We start from the raw sequence: 13,879 nt of genomic DNA on the forward strand, positions 1-13,879 counted from the left end.
AACAAGGCCGAGGGAGTGACAGACTAGGCCAGAATGACAATCCGGTCCCCACAGTCCTGGTCGACTCCAGCATTACAGGCACAGGCGACTGCCGTTAATGCATGCGTGCATCATCGCCCGGTGGAGATCTATGCTGGGCGTCCCGAAAGTGGCAAAAGGGGGAGGGGAGGGGGGTTGGACTGAAGTTGCTTTTTTGCGCGAGGGAAGAAAAATGATCGGAAACTGCCTCTGCCAGTGTAGGCAGGTCATATGCAGATGCAGGGGCCGTTGTTATTATTGCTGTCGCCGCCACCGCCGCCGTTTGTCACCGTTGGGGTGTGCGCGTGACTCGACGGGACTATATGCTTGCTGATCGGGACTTGCGGTCCTATCGTTGCCTGAATACCTCTCTAGGATTCACGTCAGGGGAAGCCAAACTACGGCCAAGTCCTTTGCTTTGCGCAGCGCCTGTCCAGGGACGATACGGTGTGGGCACATATCTATTTTAACCCGACGCGGTATTCCACCCAGGCCTACTACCTCTTACCTCTTACCATCGACCTTGAACCTTTTCGCACACGCCTACAACCGACGATGACGACTTGACCCATTCATAGCCATGGTCATGGCCGGGCCCGATATCCGGGAGGCGAGACTGACTTTGTTTCTTTCTTTCTTTCTTCCTCGTTTCTTTTTTCCCCAAGGGACTCCTTTTCTACTATGTATGTATTTACCGGGATCTACGCCAGTGGGGATAGGGAGCCAAGGCCGGGATCTGGATTTTGGGGATTTCTGGGTTCGGGGGTCGTATTACATATTAGTACATATGTATTCGCGACGAGGCTGACTTTTGACTTTGTGACTTTTTGGCACTGACATTGACAGGTTCTGCCCTGTAAGTTTGTGGGACAGTGTACATGAGTTTGATAATCCCTTATAACGCCGTATGTATCAATACCTGTGTCTATAGCTGTATCCATATCCGTATTTTGTGTCTACGTCTATGTCTATGTCTAAATCCCATATCCCATGTTTCAAGGGCCGGCTGCTTGAAAGCCTGACGGGCAACACTGGGTATAAAACGGCGGTTGAGTATCCATGGACAGTTCTAGAGTAAGGAGAATACACCTCAAGGAAGTGGAGAAAGTCAATGCCGTTTGTCTGTACTCCTACGGAGCATACTCCCACTTCTACTTTGTACCTTTGTATACACCAGGTCTATATGTGTCACACCGCCACCCCGGGATGGATTGAGCGTTTTCGAAATGATTGACGTCGCACAGCTAGTGATAGGGCTGACCCTTAACGAGCGAGGTCAGGCAGGCAGGCAGGCAGGCAGGCAGACACACAGACAAAGGCAATCCTGATCCGAGTCAAAGACAATGACAAGGACAGGGATAGAAGAGCATGCGGTGAGGAGCTTTGGGTATAGAAATGGGACTTTTGACGCATAGCCCGGATTTTGTATTTTTTATCGTTCGTTCGGTCGGTCCGGGTGCTGTGGTGGAAATGTAGGGCAAGCGCAGGGGCAAGGGCAGGAGGGGGGAGAGGAAGCCAATACAGTCAGTCCTCAAGAGGACTCGGGAGTCATGGACGATGAAGATCCCCAGATGACCCATTTCCCATTCGTGAAAAGAAACCTAGGTACTTGTCTGAGCTGAATCCTCGCTGGAGGACAAAAACCGGAATGTGTCAAAAGAATAAAGGTAGGTTCGGTAACCGGTCAATGAATGCATATTTTCCCTTGCATGGGCTGCTGTTGTGTCACCCCCGTTAACCCGTTAACCCCCGCGTGTTGCGTGGTGGTACAGCAGCAACATGCGAGGATGAGGACGACGCCGAGGTCCAGACCGCTGATATGGAGAGAATGGTGGCCTCAGTTCTCCAGAAGAAGACATAAAATTGAGAGCAATGGAGAATATAGGATAGAGGCGGAAAAACCTCAGCAAGGCACCAACCGTAGTAAAACACTGCCCGTAGCATCGGGTTGGAGGTTTGGAATGCCTGAAGCTTTTGTGACCTTGTCCTACCGTCCTCTCCTCTCCTCTCCTCTCCTCCTTGGTCATTCTCTCTTTCCTGAGCATCCTGATTCCGCGACAAGATTGTAAACGGGACCAAACAACTCCAACAAGGACCTCGCCGTGAGAAAACCGGGCAAGGCTGCCATGTCGGCGGTGAAGCGGACCAAGGCAACCGAGCTAGGTCGGAATATACCTACAGTATACCACACGCTGCTTTGGGGCCGCAGAGTAGCGCTGACGATCGTTTTCCTGATTACTGATGGAAATGAATCACTGCATTTGAAGCCTGCATCCATCGGTCGATGGGAGACGATGACGACGTGCAGAGGGCGAGGATTAGGTCGACTGTAAAGTGGCGGCGGCGGCGGCGGCAGCAGCAGCAGCAGCAGCGGTAATACTCGATTTCGCCGGTTTACTTCAACCTTGCTCTTGTACAAGCCTGGACTGCGTGGGTTCCTTTTGGGGAGGCGGAAGATGGACTCTGTAAGTGAGGTGCTGATCATAGACAGACCAACTTCTGCATGTCAGAGAGAGGAGTGGTGACATCCATCTCCCAGCCAGCAGAGCACTTAGGTGGTGGAATCCCCCGATTCCAAGAGAGAGATGCGCAGTCCACGCTAGATCCCGTTACGGCACGTACCTGGGTCTCCGTCATGCATGTACGTATGTATGTAACCTTGCGGTGGTGTCCCTGACTTGGTGGATTAGCGCGAGTTTCCACGAAATGCCTCCTCCCCTCCTCTTCTTCAGTTTTAGTCCTCCCCCCCTTCCCTCAAAAGAGGCTTGTGCATTCTGATGTCCCTGGGGACGGGATATGACCGCCACACGCTCCCCCCTGGGTCACCTTCCACACATTGCCCAGACAAGAGAACCATGGAACAAACACACCCAATATTGCGTCAAAATTAGCGCTAGCCGGGGGGGGACAGCACTCTAAAACGGATGAAACGACAGATTGCATAATTCTAGCCATCAAGGAGGTGGCAACGAAGCGGCACACAAGAAGGCTAAAAGACCACGAGGTACGAAGCATGAGACATGAGACATGGATGAGGCTGACTGATTGATGCCTCATCGAAGATTGCACGTCACTGGCATGCCAGAGGCGTCTATGGCCTGAGAGAGATCAGGCGATGACGAGCGGCATGTAACCAACTGAAACTGTGATTGGTAAGGAAGGGAACGAGGAACGAACAAGAACCCCGTCGCAAGATGGATTCTAGAAACCGCGCAGGTAGTGTTCCCTAGCACGAGTGCCATTCCCCATCACGGGATCCCGAAAGGTAAGAACGGGAAGACACCCCCTCCACCTCCTCGTTCGATCGGGGTGGAGACTGGCATCCTAGACGTGGGATGGTCCCAGTTCGTTGCAAGCATGGAGTGCGTGAGGAGGAAACAGAAACGAGCGGATTCTTTGTCGGTTCGGGCGGTTTGCTCAGAGTTACGAGGCTCCACCAACGTCCCGCTTTTCTCCCAGCCATCTCAGCCACGGGCCATTTGGGACTAGCGCCACTAACGGAGACAGCCGCTAGAACCGCACTAGAATCACGCTAGAAATAGTTTCTGGAAGGTCGGTAGAAGGTGCCATTGGCGCTAGCAAAGTCAAGTCCGACCGCCACGGACCAGGGTCAATCAGCCAATCGCAACGCTGCATCGAAGCAGGCGTTCAGCTGGACTGTCACGAGAGAGCGCCAGGTCAATAGACACCCACGTCGAGTCCACGCTACAAAACCTCCCTCTCTCTTTGGGTCATGTATTGGCCCGCTGCCGCTCTTCACAGGCCGAGTTCCGTGTAGTGACTGGTAGCTGCAGGATCCAACGACGAGTAAGTTTTCCAACTTTTCCAGACAAGACGTCGACTTCATCATGGCCACCAAAGGCTGAAGGGCTGAAGGTTTCTTTTTCTTGACTCCTGCTAAATTTTGACACACTCACAGAATTCGTGACGTGATGAATTGACGCAGGAACACGCATGGGATTCGTCTCCCACCCGCATTTTCGCAATCGACGCCGGACCGCTGCAGACCGAGCCCGCCACACACTTGGCCCGTTCCGCCCAAGGTTACGTTCGGCAATCTCGTGCTTGTCTCCAGAACATCTCCTTTCTCGTCTCGGGGAATGGACGTTGAACTGGAAAGGGTAAGTGTATGGACCAGGCTGTCCTGGTCAAATGCAATGCAAGGTACTAGGCCTGGGCAATGCACAGTACACTAGTCTTGCAAATCCAGTGGGGAGACCGTCCATCCAAGAGTGGAAAGTTGGAAATCTTGCCTCGCTGACCTGCTGACAATTCTCATGATTGGTGGCCTGGATCAATGTTGCGTTTCGTGTTCGCCCCTTTTGAGGTTCCTGCTGACTTGACGATTTTAGGAAACCCGACGATCGACGCTGACACTGGCGATAGTGGATTCCATCCCGCTTCACAGGCCGCTGGCCCCAAATCCGACTGCTCGATTGAGGATGGTTCGACCCATCCAGACCTTGCGACGGACTCAACCGTTGCCTCGAGATAGTAACGGGGTTACAAGACTGCCGTGGAGAGATTTTTGCCATGAGAGTAATATAGAAGACCGCTGTCTCCTATTTTCCCAAGCCCATAATCGCTGCTAAAACAAACCCGAACGGAGAGCGTGGGATGCTGTCGGAGCCAATTTTATGCAGGAAAGCCTGGTGTCCCATGAGATAAGTCGAAGCCCACTTTCAAATGATCTGACCGCTTATTTCTCCCTTACAAGGGTCTCTGCCCTTTCTGCGCCACTCCCGTAGCCATATTTGGAGGAGGTTGCTCCTCCACCTCTCCAAATATTCTCGGCAAAGCCCATCGAGCATTCTCATATACGAGAAAGGTGACACATGTGCTAGGGACAACACGCAAGAGGTTGGGGAAAAGGCCTTTGTAATAGCCAACGAAACCTTCGTTCCGCCAAATTTGTTTGATCAAGGCAATGACACCCGGTCTCTTCACAAGTGTCGTTGCACTCGGGTCGTAGGTCTGCAGCCTAGCCCGCACCAATTGATGGGGATATGTCACAGTCCCAGCAAAGATTTTCGACAATGAGGAGGCCATGATGGTGTCCCGGTTAGAAAGGGGCTGGTCTCTCTTGGACGCCCTACGCCACGCCTTGAGCTTCTCATATGCCACGAAATACAGTGAACTGTGGCTGACCCCAACCAGCGTGGGTGTCAGACCATGAAAGAACCCTCGGACTCCTTCTGTTTTGTATATTGCTCGCAGTCCGTACACCAGGCCCGGGTATGCACCCACCTGAGAGGCGGAGGTGGAAAGCATCCGCGTCTTGACCACCCAGATTGGATTCGTCAGAATCGCAGCCAGAATACCAGACGCAGACGAGGCCGCTAGGTAATCGACAGCTGTGAGTTGTTGACCACGAGAATAGCCTCGGAGGTTTCGAATGACATCTTGAGCCTGGCGATACCACAAAAAGTACAATCCCCAGCCAGCTGAATTGCCCACCAGATTGGGACTGAGTCCCCGGTAGAGTGCTGCGAGCCGACTGGGACCTTCATTCCGCAACAGGTCTCGTAGAACGGCTCGAGAGGAATTGAGGAGAGGGTGGGCAGAGGTATCAACTGTTGAATAAGATGTTCAGATTGGTCTCTTCACGTTCTGGGGCTTCTAAACCCACCTTGCAGTCTGGTTTTGATGATATCTAGAGGGTGAACGATCACGGTAGATATCAGCCCGGCAGACAAGCCTGCAATGGTCTCAATCGAAGCTGGCGAGAGACCATGGCTCTGCTGGGACGTCATGAGCCAAGGATTCGAGGGATCACTTCAGGGTTCGGCGGAGTAAGGACTCGGGAGAGGGCTGTGGGTGGTTGCACCAAGCTCGAACATGTTGTTCACGGAAGAGGGGTCGGCGCATCCGATGGACGAGGAGCTACGCCTGCATAGCTTTGTTCGTAGCAATAGGTTGTACGTTGACTGCCTGCCTTTCTACCTCCAAATGTCTGTATGTGTTCATAACTGTATCATAAATTTCCTGCGTAGATGACGCAGGGACGAGACTGATGGAGACGATGGAGATGTCGCAAGTAGGAATGTTAGCCAACGTTAATGTGCAGTCATTTATCACGTGACTACGCTGGTATTACGGTGAAGCAGACCACTTCTCGGATGTTGTTCAGTTTCTCCTCCACTTGATGCTTGAATGCTCCAATGCCAGCGTTTATCACCTCCACAGCTGCGCAAGCTACACGAGGAAAAAAGGGTCTGACTTTGTCACCGCCAATCCCCGAGCCAATTGTCAGGCCATTCTGAGCCAAAACGCTCTCCACCTTTTCAAACAAATAATTTCAACCTTGCCGTTGTCGGCCCTTCGGATCGTTGAGATGCCATTTCACGCCACTCCTTGTATCCCTTATGTAGTGAACTCTTGACGACCTAGATACTCCCTCCTCGAACCTAGATACCATCCGAGCCTCAACACATTCCCTTCAAACTCGTCATCCGCCTCGTTGGTAAACGGCACCAACTCCTCGGCCGAGTTGCAGACCAGACCTGGTGTTGAATAGCCGACGCGACTGGCTTTGTCTCGCACCCCTCACCATGGACATCGTTCTGGAAATCGTTGACACTCTCCTCCTCGATCGTGTCTATGCCACACTATTACCTGCCAGTCCATCGTCCTACCTTCAACAGAAGTTCAACAATGCCACAACTTCTACGTTCTCGAGTTTGCGGGAAAGCGCGACTGCTTCACCTCAATATACATACATCTATGAACCCGCTTCGCGGTTTGTCAGTTTGGACCCGACGGAATGGACCTACAGAAGCTCATGGCCTCGCGACAACATCTTCAGACAAGGGATTAGCCTGTTCTTCATAGTTTGGTGAGTCCAGGATGGCAGCATTACTGTCGACACATGTCTTTCTACTAACACCTACTGTTCTAGGTTTTTTGGGCTCATCCTCTACTTTCTCTGCGCCTCGCTTTCGTACTTCTTTGTCTTTGACAAAGCGACCTTTAAACATCCCAAATACTTGAAGAATCAGGTCCGCATGGAGATCGCCCAAGCCAATCGCGCCATGCCGCTCATGTCCCTGTTAACCGCAGCCTGCATGCTTGCTGAAGTGCGAGGCTACTCTAAACTCTACGATCTTCCTAGCGATGCTCCTTTTGGATGGTACAACGTCCTCCAGTTTCCCTTCTTCGTCCTCTTCACCGATTTCGGCATCTACTGGATTCATCGAGGGCTGCACCATCCGCTGGTCTACAAAACTCTCCACAAGCCGCACCACAAATGGATTGTCCCTACGCCTTACGCTTCGCACGCTTTCCATCCTCTTGATGGCTTCGCCCAATCCATCCCGTACCACGTTTACCCCTTTCTGTTCCCTTTGCAAAAATTCGCCTACATCGCCCTCTTCGTCTTCATCAACATTTGGACCATCTTCATCCATGACGGCGAATACTACTCCAATTCTCCCTTGATCAACGGCGCTGCGTGCCATACCATGCATCATCTTACGTTTAAGGTCAATTTCGGGCAGTTCACCACGCTGTGGGATCGACTGGGGGGTAGCTATCGGAAGCCAGATGAAGAGTTGTTTAGACAGGAGACCAAGATGGGGAAGCAGCAGTGGGAGAAGCAGAGTCGAGAGATGGAAAATATCGTAAAAGAAGTTGAGGGGAGCGATGACCGGAGCTATTTGGCCGATGATGTTAAAAAGATTCAGTGAGCGTCAATGCGTTGTCCGGCCAGACGGACTGGTTTGAGGGATTCGGCGTGCAGCTCAGCAAACAGTTTGCCTCTGGATACCGTGCGGTGGCGGATGTTATGGGCCATGGATTCAATTCAGATATTGTATCCTATCTTGATTTAGATGGGCGTCCGCAAAAGCAAGCGAACGGCAGTTAATATAGTCATTAATGGACAAACTCTCCTCGCTCTGTATACAATACATAGACTTTACCCCCTGTGGGGAGGCTGAACTCTGAGAAAATACAACCAAAACACCTCGACCCATACCGTAGATGGATGCACTTTTGGAAGAGTGTCTCGCTATGATGTTAACATGACAATGGTCTAGGGGTTGAGCAATGTGGGTGCTTCTCGCATTATTTTGTACATATACAAGTAGAAAGACAAAGACTGCCAACAACGCGGAATAGATCGTAAACCACCTATGTGTGCAATGGTACCTCGTACTTGTGAGTGTCTCTGGTTAGAGGTAAGGGACTAAAGTAGTAGTTCGCCCAGTCTAGACATTCTCTCACGGGGGAAGAGCGCTGCAGGTTTCAGAAACGCGAGACCGCTTTCGAGTCATATCAACGCCGATTCCATTAATGCTGCATCTCATGGTTCTGTTCCGATAGCAAGAGACACAATGAGGGAAGACAGTAGGTGTACCATGTAAAAGGGCTCACACTGGAAGGTGATCTCGGATGTGGAGCACGAGTCATATGCATTTGACAACCATGGCCCCATGCACGATTTGAATGAAAGACTTGATTGTCCAGAGGTACCTCCTCCAAAAATTCAGCGCGTACCTCACTCTTACTCATCACAACCTTCCTATTCAACGCCAACCCCGGACCCAAGCACAACGCACAGCCTTCCCCCACGGCACTATGAGAAGGACACGAACTTTGGATCTTTCGGGATGCCGTCCTCTCCGATGCCATTTTTCTTGAACCGCTGTTCCATGTACACCCTTCTGGCTTCATCAAAGTTGATGCCCCGGATCTTCATCAGCCTCTGGATCTCTCGCTTCGCCCTCTGGTCCAGTCCGCCCCGGCTGTCGCCTTCCATGATGTTGGAGCTGAGGTCAAAGTCCGCGGAGGTGAACCCCGATTCGACATCGCCCATGAACGTGGTCGGGACCCGGCTGTACGTGTAGGGGTTTAGTCGGGAGAGCAGGTCTTGCACAGGGATCGGCAGGTACGGTGTCCAGCGACTGCGCGTGAAGTATAGAACTGGAGCGGCAGGGATTAGTAAAGATTCCGTCAGACTTGTAGGGTTCGCGATGTGTAGTAGGCCAACGTACTTGTTGAGAGAGCGATGGAGAAGAAGAGGATCGAGTAGAGGATGTAGGCCATGATCGCGCCACTCCTCTCTTTTCAGATATCGCCTGATGTCGCGCGGGGTTTCTGTACGATTTGACTTGAGGTCACAAGACGAGTGCGAGGCTTCGTGTTGCAATGATCACAGCCTGGTGCCCATCATGAGGCTTTGCGCGAAGTCGCTACTTGCGTCAAGAGCCGTCCGAACCTGGACAGCTGTGACAATCAAAGGCGAGGCATTTGGTGATGGGGCTTGGGTCTTGGGCCTCGTCGTCGTCAGCCTGCCGCGGCAGGGGGCGGACGAGCTCGGAAGTCGCATCGCAGCCGGACGCTCCGCCGTATCATTAGGTGCCAAGCCGGAGAATGTCAACAGCCAATCATGTTTCTGCGCACAGAAAGACCATTGCCATTAGATACAAATCAACCCAAAAAGTTCGAGCCCCCGTCCATGTTGTTTGCGAAAGCTCGACAATCCGTTACCAGTTTTACCGCCGTCAACAATGTCTGAACGTCCAAACGTCTCCGGCGACCTCATCTGGGAGGTTGTCCGTAAGTCTACCCCAGCGAGATCAATTCTCTAGTCCCAGGGTTATACTAATACGAACAAAAACCCGCAGGAAACAACAATGCGTTCCTGGTCAAGAGGAAGTCTGGTGGTGGTGTTCAGTTCTCCCGAGACCCCTTCAACATCGTCAACAAGCACTCGAGAAAACACGCCGGCTTCGTGAACGACAAGGCCGTTTCGATCCAACCCAATGAGAAGGGAGGTGTCACGTTGGTGACCAAGAAGTCCGGATCGTCCAACAAGCCTGCATCAAACTACAACACTCATGCCTTTGGCAAGACCACCTCGAACAGAAAGTGAGTCTTGGGCGGACGCAAATGACATGGCCACAAAGCAAGCATGGTAGCTAACCTGCCCTACAGGATCTACAAGAGCGTGGCAGACGCAGTCGGCAAGCGATCATACCGTGGCGACTTGAACAAAGACGCTGTTTCCCGTGCCAGTGCCATCAAAAACTCGCAGCGACCGAAGAAGGACACTCCGGAGAAGAAGCCCCGTGGGGTCAAGGCGCGAAAGACAGAGGCATAAAGCGTTGTTGCAGAAGGTGGTTGACAAAATTTTTGCTGAGCGTTTCGATTCTGGAAGCACAGGCTTGTGCCATCCCCCGCATGTTGAGGGCAAGATCCGATGAGCCTGGATCTATGATCACCATCCGAGACATTTCTTCGGCGGTGTGTCATTTGAGAATCGGTGGGTGAGATCTTTGTGTGTTCTGGTAATGCAGAACGGGATTATTCCTCCAAAAAAAAATGACAAGCTGGAACTGGGATTACACCTGCATCCGATGGGGTTCAAGGGATTAACATCATTGATGACAAGAGCATTATTGCAGCACAGTGGTACATCCGTAGCACCCAACGAATTGATTTGTGCCCTGACCCAAGCCAGAACAAGACGGTCGCAGCCTGATCCGAGCAATTTTCGTAGAGTACGAGAAGCAGCCTTGCCTGTCTAGTAGTTTGATCAAAACCATCGTCTAGGATGGCGAAAAAAGGGCCCAACGTCCCCCCAAAGGACGCGAAATGTCGGAGCTGCGGATTGACGCGGGGCAACTGCAAGCCAGTCTTTGTCGCCGCTTGAAACCAATATCTGGTCTTGGCGAGGTCGCAAGAGGCTTCCCCTCGCTATTCTGTCCCGCGTCACTGCCCTTCTTGCCCGGCTTCCTCAAAAGAAAGTCTGACCGCCCCAACTATTTCTTAAAACCCTCTCAGTCTTCTCTGCAAACACCAGTTCTCAGGAACCCCCAAATACCTCGAACATATCGCTCTCATTAATTGTCAAAGTCTCTCTCGGTGAGTACGAAGCATCAGTCTGAAGAACGAGGTGGAATCCTAAACTGTCGTCACAGTTCAATCCTTCCCCCCACCAAACTCAACATGGTCAAAGCTGTCGTTCTCGGTGCCTCTGGCGGCATTGGTCAGGTATGCATTTCTCTTCATTTGGCTACAGTAAATTGAGTCGAGTCTAACTTGTTGGCAGCCATTGTCTCTTCTCTGCAAGATTTCCCCCGTCATTGACGAACTCGCACTCTTCGATGTCGTCAATACCCCCGGTGTTGCAGCCGATCTGTCACACATTTCCTCTGTCGCTGTACGTCTGCTGAAATCCTCCTGACCCATACTCACCACACCACGAGTCTAACATATACAGACCATTGGAGGCTATGTTGCGGCCCCAGGTGACTTCAAAGGAGAGAAACCAGAGACAGAAGAAGCAAAAAAGACGGCTTTGACTGGTGCAGATATTGTCATCATACCCGCCGGTGTCCCTCGTATGTACTCTGTTGAGCTTGAATATTTGCTGGGGCTGACAGTGGTTCTCAGGCAAGCCTGGCATGACTCGAGACGACTTGTTCAAGATCAACGCAGGAATTGTCAAAGGCCTTATTGAAGCGTGCGCCAAATACTGCCCCAAGGCATACATCTGCGTCATCTCAAACCCTGTCAACTCCACCGTCCCAATTGCCGCTGAGGTTCTCAAGGCAGCTGGTGTCTTTGATCCCCGGAAACTGTTCGGTGTTACCACCCTCGATGTCGTCCGTGCTCAGACCTTTGTGGGAGAGATCATTGGCGAGAAAGACCCAAGAAAGTTGACCATCCCTGTCGTTGGAGGTCACTCCGGCAACACCATTGTGCCGCTGTTCAGCCAAGCCAAGCCTCCTGTCAACATTCCATCAGACAAGCTAGACGCTTTGGTGCACCGTGTCCAATTCGGTGGTGACGAGGTTGTCAAGGCCAAGGATGGCGCTGGTTCCGCAACACTCTCCATGGCATACGCCGGTTTCAGATTCGCCGAGGCCCTTATCAAAGCATCCAAGGGTGAAAAGGGTATCATTGAGCCAACATTCGTCTATCTCCCTGGTGTCCCCGGTGGTGATGCTATTGCCAAGGCAACTGGCTGTGAATTTTTCTCCGTTCCTGTAGAACTCGGGGTAAGTCTCTTTGACCAGCAACTGCTATTCCTCTTCTCCTTACTCTGTGCTAACTCTTGTAATAGCCCCACGGTGCAGAGAAGGCCATCGACATCCTGGGAAGCGCCAACGACTACGAGAAGAAGCACCTTGAAGAAGCGATCAAGGGGCTCAAGACCAACATCGAGACGGGTATCAGTTTCGTGAAGAACCCACCCAAGTAGGCCTCGTCCTTGTCTTTCTTTGTAACATTGCCTGACCGTTTTGCAGGTAGGATGTGAGCGACTTCTAATCCCCCAGAACGAGCCTGCCTGCCACGCAATCGTGCACCTGTGCACTCGTTCGGTTGCTGGACATTGTTGAAAGCGCAAAAAGTGAGCCGGCCACGGAGACTGACATGGAGCTATTGGAGCAGGTTGTGAAAAGCATGACATGACATGAAATAAAGACCTCCCTTCGTCAATGCAAAGACGGTCATCATCGCCATAGCATAGCTTTTTGGGCTGAGTATGTCTTGTTTTGCAGCGTGGAGATCGCGTAGACAAAAATTATTTGTCCTACTCTTCACGCTTTGTACAGCCACTTCTCTTGTGTTTACAGATTGTGAATCCGTCTGTCAGTTCTGGCACCAGTATTGGGCGGCTCTTTGCAGGGCATGCTCATGTCCTACGCAGGCTGAGAATCCTTTGTCAATTCTTGTCAACGTATACCATGCTCTTTTTCTGCTCATGGCCTTATTTGAGGCTGCACCGTCGTAATCTGGAACACTGCACCAGGCAATTCTATCGTCTCGGCCTGTACAGTGGCTTTGATCCCCAAACTGCTCAGGACACCACGGATAATGCCGCAGGGGAAAAAAAGGTGGGGTTTGGCTCGTTGCAAGGCTTCGGCGTGGTTCGCCATGGACATGCGTGTGAGAGGACGGAATTTGTTGTCTGTAAGAACAAAGACGCCCTGTGTGAACATTGTCAGCATCTCACTTTCAATGTGGCTTTTTTTTTGGACCCAAATCTTGGGCGCGTTGGCTAGATCGACAGCTCAACAACGGACCACCCAGAATCTCGTAGGTTGTGCTGCTCGTCGCCTAGACTCTTGACCATGTAAAGGGGGCCAGAAGGGCCAAACGTACCCGATGATTTGTCTTCAAGTTGTCGACCTGCTTCCTCCACACCACGCCCCAGATGTCCTTGCAGAGGAACTTGATCACGTCGAGGTGGTGGTCGTTGACGTTTCCCACGTTAGCCCCGTTCAGCCCGGCCTGGTTGAAGCGCGGCCGGTCGCGCGAGATGCGTTCACTGAGACCCTCCCCAACACGGAAGCCCAGGCGCTCGAGGCGCACGTAGATGGAATCGGCGAAGATGGTGGTCGCAGGGAGGCCGTCCGCAGCGAGCAGCGCGGTGTTTGAGGGCTGCGAGGACGCAGGGACCGTGTTGGCGCCCGTGACCGTGATACTGGGCGTTGAGGTCGACGAGGCCGTGTTGGACGTTGTCGTCGTGGTCGTCGTGCTACCGCTGGTGGTATTGCCCAGGGTCGCCGGCGGGCCCTTTGACGTCCGTTTCGTGGTCGTTGAGCTCGCGGGGGAGGGTGTGGGACGGTCGAGAGACGCCTCGTAGGCCCGCGCCATGCGCTCGGCCAGCGGGACCAGTTCGATCAGCAGGAGGTCGAAGCAGGACATGTTGACGAGCCGCGAGTCAGCGTCGAAGGGCGCATCGCCGGGAGGAGGTGCGGCCATCGCTCTCTATAAGCTCAAGGGTGCGTCACTTGTTTTTGTTTTTTTTCCCCCAAGTATTCGATCCCGCGGAGGAGGACTTGTTGGTATTATCGGCGCAATATGGAGGTTGGGGAAATGTGTGGTTCGATGGGCTCTCATTGCTCGG

General features: G+C 52.4%; 6 protein-coding genes across 6 annotated transcripts; 3 read left to right on the forward strand and 3 right to left on the reverse strand.

The window, feature by feature from the left end:
* Positions 1 to 4,728: 4,728 nt before the first annotated feature.
* On the reverse strand, positions 4,729 to 5,771 carry AYO21_11449 (hypothetical protein; the record flags this gene model as incomplete). Its single annotated transcript, XM_022661341.1, has 2 exons — positions 4,729 to 5,591; positions 5,648 to 5,771. The coding sequence occupies 2 exons, from the start codon at positions 5,769 to 5,771 to the stop codon at positions 4,729 to 4,731; spliced, it is 987 nt and encodes a 328-aa protein (XP_022506343.1).
* A 798-nt stretch (positions 5,772 to 6,569) lies between these two features.
* AYO21_11450 (hypothetical protein) lies at positions 6,570 to 7,703 on the forward strand (the record flags this gene model as incomplete). Its single annotated transcript, XM_022661342.1, has 2 exons — positions 6,570 to 6,853; positions 6,917 to 7,703. The coding sequence occupies 2 exons, from the start codon at positions 6,570 to 6,572 to the stop codon at positions 7,701 to 7,703; spliced, it is 1,071 nt and encodes a 356-aa protein (XP_022506344.1).
* An 890-nt stretch (positions 7,704 to 8,593) lies between these two features.
* On the reverse strand, positions 8,594 to 9,063 carry AYO21_11451 (hypothetical protein; the record flags this gene model as incomplete). The annotated part of the gene is made up of 2 exons (XM_022661343.1): positions 8,594 to 8,940; positions 9,012 to 9,063. 2 exons carry the CDS (start codon positions 9,061 to 9,063, stop codon positions 8,594 to 8,596), a joined length of 399 nt encoding a protein of 132 aa, XP_022506345.1.
* Positions 9,064 to 9,527: 464 nt separating this feature from the next.
* AYO21_11452 (hypothetical protein) lies at positions 9,528 to 10,120 on the forward strand (the record flags this gene model as incomplete). The annotated part of the gene is made up of 3 exons (XM_022661344.1): positions 9,528 to 9,576; positions 9,645 to 9,888; positions 9,955 to 10,120. 3 exons carry the CDS (start codon positions 9,528 to 9,530, stop codon positions 10,118 to 10,120), a joined length of 459 nt encoding a protein of 152 aa, XP_022506346.1.
* An 848-nt stretch (positions 10,121 to 10,968) lies between these two features.
* Positions 10,969 to 12,226, forward strand: AYO21_11453 (hypothetical protein; the record flags this gene model as incomplete). The annotated part of the gene is made up of 5 exons (XM_022661345.1): positions 10,969 to 11,013; positions 11,072 to 11,182; positions 11,243 to 11,363; positions 11,416 to 12,023; positions 12,089 to 12,226. 5 exons carry the CDS (start codon positions 10,969 to 10,971, stop codon positions 12,224 to 12,226), a joined length of 1,023 nt encoding a protein of 340 aa, XP_022506347.1.
* Positions 12,227 to 12,728: 502 nt separating this feature from the next.
* On the reverse strand, positions 12,729 to 13,734 carry AYO21_11454 (hypothetical protein; the record flags this gene model as incomplete). Its single annotated transcript, XM_022661346.1, has 2 exons — positions 12,729 to 12,956; positions 13,132 to 13,734. The coding sequence occupies 2 exons, from the start codon at positions 13,732 to 13,734 to the stop codon at positions 12,729 to 12,731; spliced, it is 831 nt and encodes a 276-aa protein (XP_022506348.1).
* Positions 13,735 to 13,879: the final 145 nt, after the last annotated feature.

This window comes from Fonsecaea monophora (assembly GCF_001642475.1).
Source record: "Fonsecaea monophora strain CBS 269.37 chromosome Unknown Scaff160, whole genome shotgun sequence".
NCBI classification, from domain to species: domain Eukaryota; kingdom Fungi; phylum Ascomycota; class Eurotiomycetes; order Chaetothyriales; family Herpotrichiellaceae; genus Fonsecaea; species Fonsecaea monophora.